The sequence below is a fragment of the Solea senegalensis genome, linkage group LG2 (assembly GCF_019176455.1).
Source record: "Solea senegalensis isolate Sse05_10M linkage group LG2, IFAPA_SoseM_1, whole genome shotgun sequence".
In the NCBI taxonomy this organism is placed as follows: domain Eukaryota; kingdom Metazoa; phylum Chordata; class Actinopteri; order Pleuronectiformes; family Soleidae; genus Solea; species Solea senegalensis.
The window spans coordinates 24711982-24730189 of record NC_058022.1 but is presented as its reverse complement, the minus strand read 5'-3'; the positions used below and the strand labels follow the sequence as shown (position 1 = coordinate 24730189).

The 18208-nt window shown below is 38.6% G+C and overlaps 1 protein-coding gene and 1 long non-coding RNA gene across 4 annotated transcripts; one reads left to right on the top strand and one right to left on the bottom strand.

The window, feature by feature from the left end:
• Nucleotides 1–944: 944 nt before the first annotated feature.
• Nucleotides 945–16858, bottom strand: slc10a2 (solute carrier family 10 member 2). Of its 3 annotated transcripts, none has more exons than XM_044019942.1 (7): nucleotides 16808–16858; nucleotides 8722–9214; nucleotides 7187–7305; nucleotides 6931–7019; nucleotides 6492–6667; nucleotides 5472–5629; nucleotides 945–3305 (listed from the first exon to the last, which is right to left on the bottom strand). In XM_044019942.1, exons 2-7 carry the CDS (start codon nucleotides 9102–9104, stop codon nucleotides 3121–3123), a joined length of 1110 nt encoding a protein of 369 aa, XP_043875877.1. In that variant the 5' UTR covers nucleotides 9105–9214; nucleotides 16808–16858; the 3' UTR covers nucleotides 945–3120. The 3 variants fall into 3 exon arrangements, with proteins under 3 accessions (XP_043875877.1, XP_043875878.1, XP_043875876.1); XM_044019943.1 differs by lacking the exon at nucleotides 16808–16858 and adding an exon at nucleotides 13245–13277; XM_044019941.1 differs by lacking the exon at nucleotides 16808–16858 and having other exon boundaries at nucleotides 8722–9887.
• On the top strand, nucleotides 3260–8798 carry LOC122765591. The gene is made up of 3 exons (XR_006359982.1): nucleotides 3260–3332; nucleotides 5481–5878; nucleotides 8745–8798. It is a non-coding gene; the product is annotated as an uncharacterized LOC122765591 (long non-coding RNA).
• Nucleotides 16859–18208: the final 1350 nt, after the last annotated feature.

Below are 18208 nucleotides of genomic sequence, written 5' to 3'. Positions count from 1 at the left end.
CACCATAGACGTGCGCCTGTGGGTGCAAGATAGTCGGAGCGGACACCCATGCTGCTTTCTCTGCGTGCCTTGGGCTGCAACACTCCCAAGACGGCCTAGCATCTCCGGTTGCCTGTGAGCACTGCGCCCGTATTTCAAGTAAGACCCGCCAGCGCTGGGTAGCGCACCAAGCTAGTCTGTTGACCGCGGATCTTGGGCTACGTCACATTTGTGGAAACTCCTGACGAAGCAGCGTCTGTCGCACTGGATCGTGGGTGCTATTACTATGACATATAACAGCAAGGGGCAGCATCCTCCTGCGGGTGTACGTGCTCATTCCCCATGTGGTATGACCACGTCTTGGGTGCTGTTTCACGGTGTGTCTGTTAAAGAGATTTGTGCGGCTGCCAGCTGGGCAACACCGCACACTTTCACCAGGTTTTACAAATTAGACGTGACATACGGCCTTGGGCATGTGTGCTGTCTATTTAACTGGTCATTGACTGGTAACGGGTCTTCGAGATAAGCTTGTCTGGCAATACGGGAGTCTCTGTATCCCATAGTGAGACACCGAAACGAAAGTTGAATAAGAACTTTAGGTTAAGAAATTAACCCCAGTTCTTTGAAAGGTATGAGTAAGGTATCTCACCAGACCACCCACACTTGTCGCTAAGCTTCGTGACTAAAAATGTGCCTCTGCTGCTGCAGTTTGGACTTTGAACAACTGCAACTGTATAGTGCATTAAAAGATGTGACCAGTTTACGAGACGAAGCATTATGTACCTGACCTTGTACTGAATGGTCTGTAAAAATCTCTAAAATTTGACGACATAAAGTCGAAGGACAAAGATTTACATGTGCCAATTTTCTTTTTATCATCGTGAGGTAACAAGGATCAGTGTCAGTTGAAGTATGACAATAAAATGATTACCTTTACGTGAAATGAAAACAAACACAACAAAGGCATGGTTACAAATAACATGTTTATTTCACTGATACTAGTATGTGTACCGAAATGTTAATTAATACAATAAAATAGACGACAAAAACAGTGTTGGAATACACAATAAAAAAAAAAATAGAAACACAGAGAGGTTTCGTAGAAATATTTTTTCCACCATACATCCTGTGACAGTAAATGTTCTTAATTGCAATTACTTATGATATAATAAGCCATTCATTTATAAAAATACATAAGTTAATGAGTTGTTCCAGTTTTTACAGTGGGCAAATAAATTATTTGAACTGTGAATATATGAAGAACAAATATAGAGGACAGATATGTAATACCATGGTTTCTTCAGGGGTGCTAAGCCCTGTCTTCCATGGAAGAGTTTATTTTAATTTAATGTAATGTAATATAATGTAATAATGTTATTATTATGAGGTACAGAAAAAAAGCTAAAAACATGTAGTCAGCATCTTACAAACAGCTCAAGACATGTTTCCGGTTCAGTTTAGTACAGTATGGTACTTTTTGTGTTTCCATGAGGAATAGTACCAAAATAAACCGTTTGTGATGTTGGGCTATATAAATGCTATAAAAAATGTTATATATATATTTAAAATAAATATAAATTGACTTGACTTGACAAACAGCCACATACCGAGCAGGAAAAAAGAGCTGCTGGATGTCGGGGTAGGGTGTTAGCTGATTGTCCAACGCGCTGTACTAAATAAAATAACCGCTGAGATCTAAGAATGCTTTTAGCAGGTTTATTGAAGAAGTAGGACAACTTCATCATAATGTGCTCAAAGCATGAAGAAAAGCAATCACAGTGATCAAAAGCAAAAACAGCCTCCCAGTAACTCACCCTCTCTCTCTTAGTTACTTCTGCCCGTGCCAGTGCACCTGTGATTATATTAACTAGATGTTACCGTCCCCAATTACTGTGATATCAAATTAACAACAAAAAGTAACAAAATATAAAACCCAAATAACACAAATTATAAAAAATAAAACCATTAAATGATATATTACTTATTTCATCATAATAAGCACCTTCATGGCTCCTCCGCTGTTGTTGGTAGGTACGACATCACACTACACAGCCATCAGGCACAGCCCACACCCTGGCTACCAAGTAAAGGTACTATTCAGTTAAACCTGAACCAGGTCTTTACCATGCCAAACTATACCATACCGTACCAAACCGAACCGTACCATAATGGAAACACAGCATAAGTGCACCCAGCCTCCATCTTGTCCTCTCACTTCTTTCTCACAACTCTCCTCATGTCTTCCTTCATAACATCAATGAACCTTCTCTGCGGTCTTCCTCCTTTTCTCCTGCTCTGCAGCTCCATTTTCAACATCTGTTGTCAATGAAATCACTCTCCTTCCTCCAAACCGAGCTGTCCCACAAATATGGTCCAGTTTCTAATCCTGTCCATCCTGGTCAATCCCAAAGAAAACCTCAGCATCTTCAGCTCTGCCTCCTGTCTTTTAGACAGCGCTACTCTCTCTAAGCCATATGTCATAGCAGGTCTCACCGCAGAGGAGATATCTTGTAGACCCCTAACACCCCTAACCCTCCTACCTGACATTGTTAAAATGGTTGTGGATTACAACTAAATAACAGTTTGGGTAAAGGGAGTGAGCAGAATGCCGTCAGGTGGATATAAGCTGCTGACTATGTATAAGTACTTCATATAATCATGTTTCAAAAAAACTTAACAGGAGTTGGTCTATAATAACTGATGGCTGAATATATCTGCCACATGAGAACAGAGGATAATAACGAAATGTACAACTTTTAAACACAAAACCATGCTACACACTTTGTATTGTCTGAAGTTTTGAAATGCATCACCTAAAATTATAACAGTTTCATAAACATAATATATTGATATTTATATTGCATTCAGTGCAAAACACAGCAAATATCTGTATAGTATAGTATATATTGACATGTGGCTAATCCACTTACATGGCATGAAAAGGTCAGATTGAAAGCGTTTTAATCAAATCAGCACAGGACCTAACACGCTTTCTGACTCCGAATAAAGTTTGCACACCTCTCGCCTGCAGGGTGCAGTGTGTGTTCACAGCTGATGTGGACAGCTGTCTTCAGTCGTGCTGAGGCTCCGCGTGTGTTCATAGTGACAGTCCAAAGACTGGGATCTGCAGAGGTGTCACTGTCACAGCCTGGTGTTGCCCTTACCCTTCTCCTTGCTGCTGTCATTCCCATCAAACTCAAAGCCGCCATTTTCCAAAGCATACTCCTTCTCTTTGGTTGGATCTGCATCATCAGCTTCCAATGGTGGATCCTCACTGTCTGCATCTGCTAAACCACGGCCACAGAACCGTTTATATAGCCGGTAGCCTGTAGAGGGAAACACATGGATTACTGGTAAGTCAACTTAACAAAAAAACTCATAACAGGATTTATCTATCTTCTTTTGAGTGTATATTTGTAAATATATGTATATTTCTTATATACATACAGTATATACACAAATATTAATTATTCATTATTCACAAAAATAAAAAACAGCTGCATGGAAAATCTGTCCAATGAACCATAGTGAGCTTAAACTGCTCTATTTCTGTATGAAACTGGAGTGTTAAATGCAATTCTACTGAATTTACTGAATTGCAATCCTACTGGGTTTGCAAAGTATTTAAAAAGGTTTTTAATGATCTTGATTTTTCAAATTATTTGACTTTTTTGTATTTGATTTTTTTCAAGGATCAATAAAACAAATCCATTTTAAGAACACTCACACTGTATTATTGTTTGCTCTTAATTTCACCGTCATACTGGCTTTTAATGAGAGCTCTGAGACTGTCCGTCTATTTTAGTAGTAGCCTTAATCACATACAATTACATAAAAATGAAATGTCATTAAAATATGTTCATATACAGTGTGCCTATATTTATTAGCATTATCCTCCCTCTTCACTTTGTATAAAGTGTTACTGTGATATGGGAAAAGTTTGTCCTAGATTTACTGTCAGAGCCTGACACTGATGTCACTCAGCAAGTACACCTTTACAATTCAATATACCCTAAACCAACTTTTGGAAAAAGTAGAAAACTGATAAATGCAAAAAATGCTAAAACGTGCTGATTGTAGCCTATAAACACACTAGTAGTTAAGGTTAGTTGCTAAGAATAATACTTATACAGCTTCTTATCACATACTTTCTTGTCATTAAACTCATGGTCCTTGAACTCTGCTTGTAACATTTTTCCTCCATGTTAAATAAACTCAGACTCTCTTTATTTCTCACATTGGTCTGGACACTGAAGCATGGCTAGTTTGTTTGTTGAAGGTTAATCACAAAGTCTGATATTTACACAGGTTCTGCAAATGTTCTGCAGCGTCACCACATACAGACACAATTTAAAATGTGCTCACAACAGCTGCAGGAGGCAATGCAATATTTGCATTTTCACACAATTTCAGGAAAATGTCTCAACTTCTGTGCAGATACACATATATAGACCACAGTCACTGAGGCTACTAGCTCATAACTTAATAGTCAAATAAGTACAAGACTGGAACACACATGAATTGTGTTACTTGTGTGGACAATCTAGGCAGCCAGAAAACTGCTACCGTATATTAACCACAGGCTTACCAAAGCTCCAATAACAACCTAAACTAAAACCTACACCGCTATAGGCTCATGGGGCAACAATAAATCGCTATCTCTGTAGCACTTTGAGACCCCGCACAATGTACTGACTCTGGACTCTATAACCAAGCTTGTAAAAAATACTATGGTTACCAAGCCTGTAAGGCCACTTACAGACCCGTTGCCATGGTATCCTTGCTCCACATCCAACTAAAATGAGCTTTTCTTACCTATGCCGGTTCTTTCACACAAGACTTCAACATTCAAATTCCTTGAGGAGGACGATTCCTCTGACTGAATACATTAATAATGTTCTTGATCTATGGGATTAGATTTCTTGGTAGTTGAGCTGATATGATACTCTATCTATCTGGATCAGATATAAACAAAACAAAACAAAAAACAAAGGGTACAAAACATAAACCTAAATAACACTTAAATAAATAATAATGAAGATCTAGTCAATACAAATTGTGACAAGCGTATTTAGCTACTAATTTACAGCCATATGCTCAACACCTAATATTTATGACTCATTTCCAAGCCGTGCTTGGTAAACGAATTAAAACTTAATTTTATGCATGTTATTTAAAACATAAACACATAACTCTTAAATAAGGAGTTTGCTCCTTTTTCTGTTCTTCTCTACTTCCTCATCTTTAGGAATTTTAGATAGCGTCAGAGCTTTTCTGTGTGTTTCTACATCCAGGCGAGACACATTTACGGGACAAAGACATCTCAGCTAGCTCGCAAAGCAAAGACAAAGTCGTGTAGGAGCAGGTGCAGATGCTGAGAGTTTTTATATTAACGCCTCCTGTGCATCGTGAAGCCATATTTTTTAGACAACATGTGAAGACAAGAAATGCTGAAATTGTTTTAGGGGATATTGAAGTGCATCCAGACTTACTTCCAACAGACATGACTGCCGCCACCAGCTGAAAGATGCTGTAGATGAGGGGGAAAGAAAACATGACTTCCAGTTCAGATGAGCTGAAGGATAACTGGATGATGGTGCTGCACAACTGGGAGTTCTGGAAACCCGTCTCCAGTGCAATGGTTCGACATCTGAAAAAAAAGCAAGGAACTGTCAAAAACTTTGTCCATAGTGTCAAATATACAAAAGTGAAAAACACTAAAATGACTTTCATCTATGTACTGTATGAACAACACAGTTTGCTTGTGGCTCCCTCATGTTCACTGAGCTCAACTGGAAGTATTTACAGACTGAGCGATATGTGAAGGGGAAGGAGAACAGCGGAGACATAGCAATGACCGCAGCGGCCATGAAGTGGGAGAAACTTCATGCAAACCAGGGTATGTAGAAAAGTTTGTACAAGCTGACTAAAATTAAGATTCAACTTCATTGCAGCATCATTTTTGTACAACGGGTATTTACTTTGCTGAGATTAAACTTATTAAACATATGTTTATACTGTATACATATACATATACATATATATGTATATATATATATATATATATAGCTCCTCTGAGCCCAACATGCTGTAGAAACGGCAGAGGTGAAGAAATGAACCAGGATCTTTGAATGCATATTGTTCCGCTGCTCTTTGCTCACCACGCTGTGAACCCTGCATTACTTTCACTAGCTCTCATACACTGAGTTAATAACATTCAAATATTTAAATAGCAATTATAACAGTATATTAAATTGGTCCAGGTTACATGCAAATAGACAAGGCAAGTTGAAATGTATATACAAGCAAAAAAGACCAAACTCCTGAGCTTCTCAAAGCTTTCTGGATCAATGAGTTTTGTACTATTTAACCTCATAAACTGAACAATTTTTTTGAGATGAGCCTCAATATGGATGACATGTTTTTCCCTTATGTAGTTTGAGTGACCAGCAGCATCCAAAACATGAAGACCAGTTAAGTTATTTTTGTTATAAGTTGTTATAAGAACCTACCTGTGCCAGGGTTGACCCGTAAAGCGTGCCAGGAGGAACCCCAGGCTGAAACCAATGAAAGGGTAGATTGTGCCGATAATCCATAGAGCAGGAGCAATAATCCAGGAGGACTGGTACAGGATTCCTCCAACCACAGCGATGATGAGTATGAGAGCAAAGCCTGCAATGGACCCCACCTGTGTCCAGACGACATATCATTATTTTGTCACGTTTATATTTCATGTTAAGGTATACATATATTTTATCTGCTGCTACTATTGTATTTTCTTAATCGTATTCCTTATTTTCCTCCTGAGTGTTATTTGAACTCTGAAGGAGCAAATGAAGCGCACCCAATTTCCCGTACGGTATTAATAAACCATTCTAATTCTGATAACCATGCACACTTTTTTCATTAGGAAAGGGCCATGTCAGTGTATATAATATTAAGTATTCTTACCTTGAGGATCTTCTTTGCTATGCGGGGCCACCTGGTTTTAAAATACATCCCCAAGGCAATAGGAACAAGAAGACCCACAAGAGTGATAGCTGCAGAGACACAATTTCATTTCATTTTCAAAATTTCAATCCTCACCATCCAGTTTTATGATTATCAAACCAAAACACTTTATACTCATGTTGTGTATAAAACAATACACTGTAAAAAAAACACATATAAGGGCTGGTGATTAACTATGAGAAATTGTTGTAATTACCAATACTGTCAAATGGGATCTTGATGGTGCCAGAATCAGCCCAGGTGGTGGTGTAGATCAGCAGACAGAGAGGCATCATCCCCAAGGCTAAGATGGAGGAACAGGCAGTCATGCTGATACTGAGGAGGATAGGACATGGTATAGTGGAGGTCAAACAAATTATTTAGCACCATAATGTTTGCAGCATATGTATATTAAATATAAGAGGGAGGCCATGTCTGAGAATGTAGTAGTCGCCACTTGTTATGGTGCCTTTCAACTCACGGTCAATACTGAACCAAAATCCCCAAACCATCAACTTCCAGCAAAAGTTAAAAGTTAAAACAAGGAAAGACATGAAAACCAAGTGTGTTCAGGTTTCCACAAATCTTCAAAAATCGTGTTATTCACTGTTTATTGTTACCATTATGGCTAGGTTCACTGACTAGCAAGTGAATACTTGATTAACAAAGTATGTTATATTGCACATTGTGCACTGAAACGCTGTAGAAAAGTTGTAAAAACACACTTCTGTCTTACCATCGTCTTTATTTTTTTTAACTTGAGGCATAAGGACTTTATCCATCCGTCTGTTTCAAACCCATGAATTTATGCATTATTCATTTGTTTTCATTCATTTTACTGTTCTTTGTACACATTTATTTGCATTGTATACAGTAAATTAACAATTATTTCATCCGCGTTAAATATTCATCTCTCCAAATTGTCTTGGTTGTGCAAAGCAGCTATCAAATAAGTTTGTGCTGTATGAATACACATTCACCCACGTTTTTTTTAAAAATGACAAATCATTGCAACCCAATTCACAATATGAATTGAGACGGGGCAGATTTGTGCATAATGTAATATTTATGATTCATTTATTTTTTTACATCCATTTCTTTAACGCATACTGATATTTGGAATAGAACAAGACAATTCAACAAGGTGCATATGTTTAATAAATCATCTACATCTTCACTTTATACATGTTATTTATGGTATACTAATATAAAGCTAGAAAAGTTTTGTCCAAATGTATTTGGTGACTTCCCAACAAAATCTCCCTTGGAAATGAATGGGATGAATGGGTTTTCATGATTTAGCATGTATGAGCAGAAGCTCCATCTGTAGTTCACAGGAGTGATTTTATTTTTAGACTTTAAGATGCTATTACACATTTGAATATGCTTCTTTTTTTTCTTTTTTTTACATCAATTATTACAAGCTTTGTATCATTGATTAACAGCCCTAGTCAAATTCTGCCATCAATGCAGATTTCAATTTAGCTTTGCTGCTAATTTGAAATCTGCTACAATTCATAATTTCTTTGGATATTATTATTAATAGCTGTCCACCGAGAGGCCTCTTATTGCACTTTCAACCTGGTATATCCTTGGTTTTCTGTTTTCTGTTGTTCTGTATGTTCTACTCAGTTTGTGACATGTTAGATTATAACAAGAAAATGATCTAGAATTTCCATTGGAAAAGGTTTTCAAACCACACATCATTAACTAACATGATACTGAAACCAACAAAGCCGCCTGGTTTCTTACCTGAGGTCCATGTCTCCATCCAGCCAGTAGCAGATAATGTTGGAGCCGGAGCCTCCAGGACAGCAGCCCATGATGATGATGGCGACAGCCTGCACGGGCAGCACATTAAAGGCCAACGCCAAGGCAAATGCTGTGAAAGGCATGATGCCGAACTGACAGAGGAAACCAATGATGATGCCCCAGGGTCTCTTGATGTGTCCCCACAGCTTTTTAGCATCCACAGTGCAGCCCATGGAGAACATAACCAAAGCCAGCATCACAGTGAGCACCACGCTCAACACCAGGCTCAGCATTTCATTAAAGTTACTGGGAGGCACAAGGCAGCTATTGCCTGAACAGACAGTGGCAGAGGAGCCACACACAGGTGGCAAGGTGGTGGACATTGTGGACACTGTGATGGCAGAAGACACGGATAATCAATGTCTCCAAATTTGAGATTGGAGAAGAAAAGTTCCTCTGATTCCAGGACACTGCTCCACGTCCTCCTTGTCCACTGTCGAGGAAGATGACAGTGATCACCGCTCTTTATGCCACACTCATTTCAAATCAGCAGGGAAAAGGTGAAAAAAAAGATCAAAAATTAACCAATACTTAATGGTTTATGGGGTCAGTGTTCAGCAACACATGCATATAAAAAGAGAATCATTCTGAAATGTGAAATACGATTGCACCACTGCTCCAACTTTTATTGCTCGTTGTGCTGTTAAAACTTTATTGGGCAGCTATACTATACAGCATCATCATCCTACAATGACAGTGAGGAGTGAAGATGCTTGCAGGACACTCCCTGTATGCACAAAGTATTCATTGTATTCACTCAGCCTGTAAAAATGACACCCTTCGGCCTTTAGCATTTTTTAAACATTAAATCACAGGATGGATGTAATAAGTAGATGATAAAAGTTTTATGTCGCCATAAAAAAAGTATTTAATGTCATAGTAAAACTATGGAAAACTGAATCCTATAATTGTTATAATTCAATTGAACAGTTCAAAAACGTTTTACTTTGATATTAAAACAAAACATTACTAACATGGTTGTGCCTACAGACGTGTGTGTCAACATTATAGTGCTTTGAAGGTCCAGTGAGACAGTTTTATTGACAGAAATGAAATATATACTACCCATAAACATGTCTTTATACGAGTAATTACTTTAAGAAAAAAAAAAAGGAATTGGTTTTCCAAGCATTTATGTATTTTAGCCGAGGGCATGCTTAAGAAAGGTGACCATCTCGTGTCACCATGTTCCTATAGTAGTCCATATGGACAAACTATCCCGACCCAAACCCCTGTCCAAGGCACGTACACAAAAAAAGAATAAAGTAAAACGTTTATATGCAAAAATAAACAGCAGTTGTAGGGTTTTGTTCCTCCATGCTCACAGTTAGATGAAAGATAAAAACTGTCATGTGCTTTGGAACTTTTACATTTCTCACACAACAGGAACATTACAGCTTAAAAAATTGAAAGGTGGACCAAAAAAACGATAGATTTTATTTGGGTGATACTGACTTCTAATTATCCATTATCCAGAGTGTCTGATTGTAACGGAAGCGCATTGCATTCACTTGAAAAAAAAAAAAAATTTGGTTTGTTTTTCTGAGTAATTTATGTGTTGATCTGTTTTTCAGAGTAATTTATTTTTTTCTGTTTCTCAGAGTCATTTTTTGTCCCCAGGTGGGTTCCTGTCCCCGCAGCTCTGACGACAGCCGCCTCCGAGGAGGAGCCGGTTGGTTTTTCGGAGTAATTTTTTATATGATTTACTGAATAATGTTTTTTCTGGGTTTAGAGCTTATTTAAAACAATAAACACATTCATTCCTTTATTGAGAGTTTGATTTATAACAACATGGACGGCTTGTTTAATTTAATCAAGTTTTACTTTGATCTGGGTTTAAGACACTGGGAAATAGTATAATATAATATTTCAGGATAAGGTGTCATCAAGGAATGGAACTGCTGGTCATACTCAAATACTCATCAGAGACCTCCACATCCAACCCCTCATTTTCGGCTGCGGAGAATGCGTCGTCCTCAGAGGAGGGCGGGACCGGGACCGATGTCATCAGCATCGGGTGGGTGGAGTGGAGGAGCCCGGTACTGGTCGGCTGATCCGGGAGGTGTTGATGGAACTCTGTGATGAGTGTGTGGTCCAATATGTGCCTTGCAGGGACCCAGGACCTCTCCTCCGGACCGTAGCCCTCCCAGCCCTCTACCACGCCACCGGGACCGCGTGACACGACGAACAGTGTAAGCGGACCCCCCATCAATGAGGCTAGGAGGCGGAGAAACAGGAACAAGAGCGCTCTCTTGTACCGGTTTAATCTTGGAGACATGGAAGGTGGGATGGACCCGCATGGACCTGGGGAGCTTGAGCCTCACTGCCACTGGGTTGATGATCTTTTGGACTTCGAACAGCCCGACAAAGCGAGGAGCCAGCTTCTTGGACTCCACCCTCAGAGGAAGATGACGGGTAGAGAGCCAGACCCTCTGTCAAGGTTGGTACTCCGGGGCTTGAGGGGGGCTGCCACAAAGCTGTAGCCCAGGTGATGACCCAAGGAAGCGCTGAAGCTGTTTGCAGGAGTCAGGCAGGATCCATCTCAACGGTCCCCCTTCCCACGACGTACCCCAGAAAGGAGACAGATGAAGCGTAAAACTCACACTTCTCTACCTTGACAAAGAGTGAATTGTTGAAGAGACATTGCAGTACCACCTGGACGTAGTGAACATGCTCAGCTCTGGACCGGGAGAAGATGAGGATATTGTCCAAACAGTCAAAAACAAACTTATTGAGCATGTCCCTGAGTGCATCGTTCACTAAAGTTTTGAAGATGGCAAGAGCGTTGGTAAGGCCGAAGGGCATCACCAGATACTTGTAGTGGCCGGTGGGAGTGTTGAAAGCCGTCTTCCACTCATCGCCTTCCCTATAATTATTACTCCGAAAAACGGGGAAATTAGCACGAAAAACAGAAAAAAAAATTAATCCAAAAAACAGAAAAAAAATTGACAGAAAAACATGAAAAAACATTAGACAGAAAACAGGAAAAAAAAGTATTATTTACTCAGAAAAAACGTTTTTTTGTTTGTTTGTTTTTTTTAAATGAATGCAATGCGTTTCCGTATGATTGGGATACACAAATATAATTATATTATATTAATTAATTAAAACACTGACATTTTAAATTTTAAAACATGATATGTTACTTGCTTGTAACCTCTCGGACCACTAGGGGTCGCTCACAGACCACCAGCGGTCCGGGAACCACACTTTGAGAAACGCTGCTCTAGAGCATGCTTAAAATGGGTGCCACCATACGGCCACCGTAGTTCCCTGACAGGCTTGGACAGGAAAAGGAGTTGTGATCAGGAAGTCCACCATTTGTTGCATTTTATCGTTTGTGTAGTAAGCTACTGCTTAAACAAACAACTGTTCATTCAGTTTGGAGAGTCCAATTAACCTCTGCTTGTTTTTGACTGTTGGAGGAACCCGGAGATGCTCACAGAACTTACAAACTCCACACAGAAAGTTAATTTGGGATTGAAACTGTGCCACTGCCCAACAGGCCGACCCTCCTACAGTACATATAAAAGGCTTATTCTGAGGATATGAAAGAAAAATTATTTTTACATACGACATATGCTTTTTAATACTAATAATAATCACAAGTATGTTTTACTGTTTAAATGTATATTATTATAGTTTATATTATATATATATATATATTATTTTATTATTATCATATAAAGGTTTTTTTTTCATACTTCTGTAACATCTGAATTTCCCTCATGGGGATGGTCCTCATAACACTGTAAAAATACATTAAAACACACTGGGTTGTTTGTGCTGTCTACTGTTTGGTCTCTCTATCTCTTTGTTACACAATGTGTCCTCTTCAGCCTGAAATGTTTATTTCCATACAGAATTTATAAATGTAAGTATGTTTTCCATTTTTTTGCAAAAAAATAAAAGAAAATGGTAATAATGTTTTTCCGGATAGTGACACAAGGGGTTTAGGGGTATCCTTTGTTTGTGAAGAAAAAGTATTGTCTTATATTTATAAGTGGGCAGGTTGGTGAGTCCATATTTCAATTCAGCTCAGAATTTATGGTAACTAGCTGTTAACTTCAGTCCGTTAAGTTCAGTTTGGTGAAAAAAAACACAACTACAGTGTCCAAATACACAAACATAGTACACGCCTTTTTAGACTGCCACAATTAGTGTTTTTTGTTGTTGTTTTTTAAAATACATTTTAAATCAGAAAGGGTCACATTTATGTCAGACATCTTCAAATCAACTCTAATGTAGTGAAAGTTAAAACAAATATACCAATGTCATATATTTTTGTGCACTTTATGTCAACGTGTTGCACATGACCAGGTTTTACTGATGCTGCTTACTTCGGAGCAAAAAAAAGAGTTCAAGATTTACAAACTACACTAAACCTTTAATTTGTTATTAATATATTCTCTATGAAATGTTCACTGTTCAATAAAGATATTATAAAACAGGGCTGTTCTTACCTTCACAGGATCCAACTCTGCAGAGTTACCTTCATGACTGTCTCCATCTGACATGTGTAATGTTTAACTTTAAAGTTAAAGAACAACCAACAAACACTAACCAAAGGAATGATTCATACTTAATTTAAAAAAATAATAAAAAAAAAACACTTTTGCCACTATGCAGTTGCATATACAGTACACTGTATCTCCCCTGGAGTGCTATAAAGCCCCTAGTAGCATTTTGTTGTCAAATGTGTCACATTCTTAAACCTTAGCATTGAATTGCCGTGGACAGAAGAATTTGCAAGTCAGTGTTACATTCTGCAGGTTACACAAGCTTAACTAGAGACCACCTTTCAATGGGATCACACAGCAGCCACAGAGACCCTCAACATGTTGACATTCTGACATTCATGATGAGTTTTAGTAGTAATATCAGGAGCAGTACTTCATATTGAGCCTTAAATACATGCAAGCAAACAACGGAATCCTGTCTGCATCCCTTGGCACTCATTTGGCCACAATAATGTGTGGCAGCCACACTATGTCCAAACAAATCTATAATAAAGTAACAAAAACTATTCTAATATTAATTCAATATGAACTAATCTTTTATATGACTTGGGAGTAATGAGTCGTCTCAGTGAGTGATTGGTTCATTTTCATGCAGTACCTTCTTTCGCCACATGGCAGGTAGCTCCATAAGCTCAGTCAGCAGGACAGGAAACAGAAATGATTAGTTCAGGACTCACTTGACTTGACAACTACCTCGTCACAACAATGGCAGGGAGGATACAGGACACAAGTCACTTTATTGTGCTGTGTATTTGCTTTCCTAGGTTTTCATATGTTTGAGAACCACTGTCCACAAGAGGGCTACAGCGCCACCCGCTGTAAGAATGAACAAAATGACTTTTGTTCAATTTACTGTCCGAGAGTAAAAGATCCGAGTCAGTAAAAAGAGTCGAACTTCCCAACACTACTTTTTAAGCTATGCGAGAGAATGATACTTGCTTTTTGCTTTTGAACATTACCCAATTCATTAAGGATGAATTCCTCAATCACTGTCTGGTGATTTGAGTGCACCCGTAAAGAATGCGGGTCACTCCAACTTGCCACAGAACTCTATCTTACAGAGAGTACGTGCGGAAATCACCTTGCGATCTACTGCTCTGGCATTATGCTACTCTACAGCAGAATACTGCTCTCCGGCGTGGGCAAGGTCATGCCATGCTGGAAAAGTGGATACTGAACTTAATACCTCTTGCCGTATATGCTGTCCTCGGTATATGTACCGTATATAACTTGACAGCTAAATAATCGCCTTCCTGACATCAAGACTCTGAAGACAATTGTTTAATGACGTTGCAAGGAAAGGTGAAACTAAAACATACAAAAAACATAATCAATACTCAATGCTAAATTAATACACAAACAAAACGTAAACATAACTCAGTCTTTACTGTGAATCAAAACCCATATTTTTACTGTTTTTATGGTTTTATGTATTTTAACACGTCTACTCATGTATTTATAATTCTTATGAAAGGCCTAAGAACAGTGTATATGTAACCCGGTAGATTTCTAGCATCAAACTTGTAACATTGTCCCAAAAGTAATGATCCACGGTTGTAGGTAACACATAAAATGACATATACATACCCAAGATGCAACCAAAAAGGCATCAGATGTATGCATAAGAGTCATGCTCACTTACTTCCTGTTTACTGATCGTATGCATGTGATCTTGTGACTCTTAAAGTGACCACCACGAAATACACCAACATAAAGATATGACTTAAGCAAGCAACATAAAGACTTTTAACATTATAACGTTGTAACGTTGTAACATTGTAACAAAACACTGTATCATAATAGGAGTGCTGAAACCTGAAGTCCTCTGTTTCTTCCAGTCTGCACTCTCACCTTTGGAGCTGCAGTGACTATTTTGACAATTGACTCATCTGTTCCGAGTGAGATTTTTCATCAAATAAAAAAAAAGTTAAATGTGAATATTTTCTGGTTTCTTTGTTCCTCTGTGACAGTAAATTGAATATCTTTGGGTTGAGGACCAAACAGAGCAACCATTAAAAGAGCCCAGGCCTTTGCCTGCAGCGTTGTGAAGTGGTGAAAATGCACGCACAGCAGTTCACCAGTTCACCTGTTCACTTCAGTTTCGGCAGTTGGGCCTGAAGTTCTCATTGGCTGATTTGAAGCAAGGGTGGGTACAGGTCTTGCTGCTAGGCTGAAATGGCTGTGGTATGTTGTGTGTGGTGGCTTTGTATATTGGGTGTGCGCCATTCACGGCATGAGTCGTGCATTGTGTTTTTATTGTTGTCACGTTGTTGTTTCAATTGAGTATTTGATATTGTGAGATTTTGAACACTACCATACTCTTACCATACGTAAAAATCTGGGCAAAGGCCCAGAGGGGCCTTGCTATTATTGATACCACATGACATGTTTTTTGTTTACTGTTTCTTCAGGATGTGAATTAGAGCTTCTTAAGAGTGATGGCGACAGTACCTTGAGTAGATAGCTATTATTATAAGTTTTATAATAATATCAACAAGGAAATGTTTCCAGCAGGGGTTGGCGGTGTTGCGTAAGAGAATGAGATGGTCCACCAAGCAGCAGGTTACATTTCAAGAGCAAATACATTTTGTTGCAGATTGTTACAGTACTGTGATAACAAAACATGATCTTATGCAAGCCCCAACTGGGGTCTTTTTGTGTCAAATTCATAAACAGGAAATGGTTGTTCATCACCCTCATTTATGCCACAAGTTTCACATTAATATGCACTTTCTGGTTCACCGAGGAAATCACTTGACACAGACCGTGAGACCAATAACCCTGTCATCGTTGTAAAGGAGCCATCATTAGTGTTGTTTGTTGCCCCCGCCCCCTGGCCTTCTAACAATAACACAGCACATGTCAAAATGTCTATGTGTCAAAGGTTAGATTCTTAGAGGAGAGATAAATATCAGTGCTGATGTAACTACTGTAGGCTGGAAGTAATCAGCTTAGTGGGATTGTTTCAAAACACAAATAACCTAAAATGTCTTAATAGGAATTGAACAGGAAACGCAATTAGACATGAGCCAATATCAGATCACTTGTGGAACTATGCAAGTGACTAATTGCGGAACTAATTTAATAGTTTCTGAGTCAATGTGATGGACATTGGTGTCTGTCTCTACTCCCCCTATCAGCTGTTAGCAGAAAACGAGCCTTGCAAGATCAGTGCTGCTGACTCGGACTCTTCAGAACCAGGATCTTGCGTAGGACTGGGTACCAAACTTCGGTTCTTTTATGGTAACGACCAAAAACCCGGTTATCGTAATATGCCTTGTTTTTCCGTCCAAAGTTTGGTACCTACAGAGTTAATCACGTGATCAAGATCTGATAATGCTGCCGGTGAATGGCTGTAACGTTAACGATGCGGTTAAGCCCACAGATCGGGTTCACGTGTATGTACACACGCACACACACCCTAGCCAGGCTCCAACTATAAGACAGTAATTGAGTGATTTCTGTAAAATGGAAGCAACAGCCGAACTGAAAAACAGCAGACTCACCAGACTCACTCCTCACCAGACGCGTCTACAGCGCCAAATCATATCACTGGCAGACTCGACTGAGTTCACTGTTAATGATTAGCCATTAGTTACAGTATGAATTTCACTGATTCCATTCATCTGTGTCTCATTTCTCTGGACTTCACAAACTGTGTATTCACGACTAACACCAGCAGAGAATGCACCACATGAGGCCGTAATGTCACTAACAGGAGAAAACGTCAACGGAAAGCGAGCTGAAGTCGCCTCTGAGCTGCATCTTTGCCAAGTCATGGCTCTACAACGCAGACAGAGAACAATGCGGTTGCAGCCACGATGCTCCTCCTTCTTTTATAAGGCTCATATAACTATTGTGCTACAATGTACAATGTTTCTATAATTTACTGTTATGTAACAATTAACCAACTACTGTTTATTATCTCATTCAAATAACAGTAAAATAAAATGCACTAACCCAATTAGTATAATAGATGATCAAACTTGTGCCAGCAAGGCCCAAACACTCCGGAATTAGTTGCCTATTGAAATCTGACATACCAACACTTGACCTGTTTTTTTTAGTTGTTTTTTTTAAATCACCTATATTATCTTAGCTGATGTTTAAAAGACATTGTTTGTTTTATTTTTAATCTTTTGTTTTGTCTCGTTTCATGTGATATATGCAAGTTGTGTTCCATGTTATCCATGTTAAGTATTGCCGCTTCAGAAATGTTTTGTTGGATTGTTTTCTAATTTACAATCAGTATTCTCCAAATCTGTAATTTTCTTCTCAGTGAGATATGACAATTCAGATTCACCTCATAGTTTTTGACAATATTTTAGTGTTTATTCACAAGCACATTATTATCAAACTAGACAGGCCAGGAATCACCCTCTTCCATCATGAGAAACGTCTCATAGACATATTTTAATCAAATATTGTGGAGTGATGTTAACTCAAAATTTGCATTTAAGAGATTCTTCTGTTATTGTTTGTGTACCGAACCCAACATTTACCCCCCTAACATTTTAAAACCTCTCAGTATTATTATTATTATTTTTTTTTTTATTCTGTTACTTTACCTGTTTTGTGGAGTGCGTCTTTTATGTAAGGCCCCACCGATCTTTCTTTCTTATGTCATTTTACTTTATGTGTGAAAAACAGATCTAATTGTTATTGTTTATTATATTACTGCCTAAACACTAAAATAAGTTTTATGCTGTTCATGTTTTAAATGACAAAAATGTAAATATGAGGCTTCACACATTGATTTGCATACCCTGGAGTCTTTCGATATGAATCTTTCTGAATGTGTCACGCAGAACTGTGCAAAGAGAAGGGGGATAGTGTAACACGTACGGGAGATCATCAGAGGAAACCTTATCAGTCTTTATTTGACTTGCCCGTCATTCTGGTTGCAG

Excerpts from the sequence above, each read along its gene's own strand:
- slc10a2 (XM_044019942.1), bottom strand. The coding sequence starts at position 9,104 with ATGTCCACCACCTTGCCACCTGTGTGTGGCTCCTCTGCCACTGTCTGT. Across the intron at positions 6,668-6,930 it reads TAGCAAAGAAGATCCTCAAG|GTGGGGTCCATTGCAGGCTT; the intron begins GTAAGAATACTT and ends GTCTGGACACAG. Across the intron at positions 5,630-6,491 it reads ACGGGTCAACCCTGGCACAG|ATGTCGAACCATTGCACTGG; the intron begins GTAGGTTCTTAT and ends CTTTTTTTTCAG.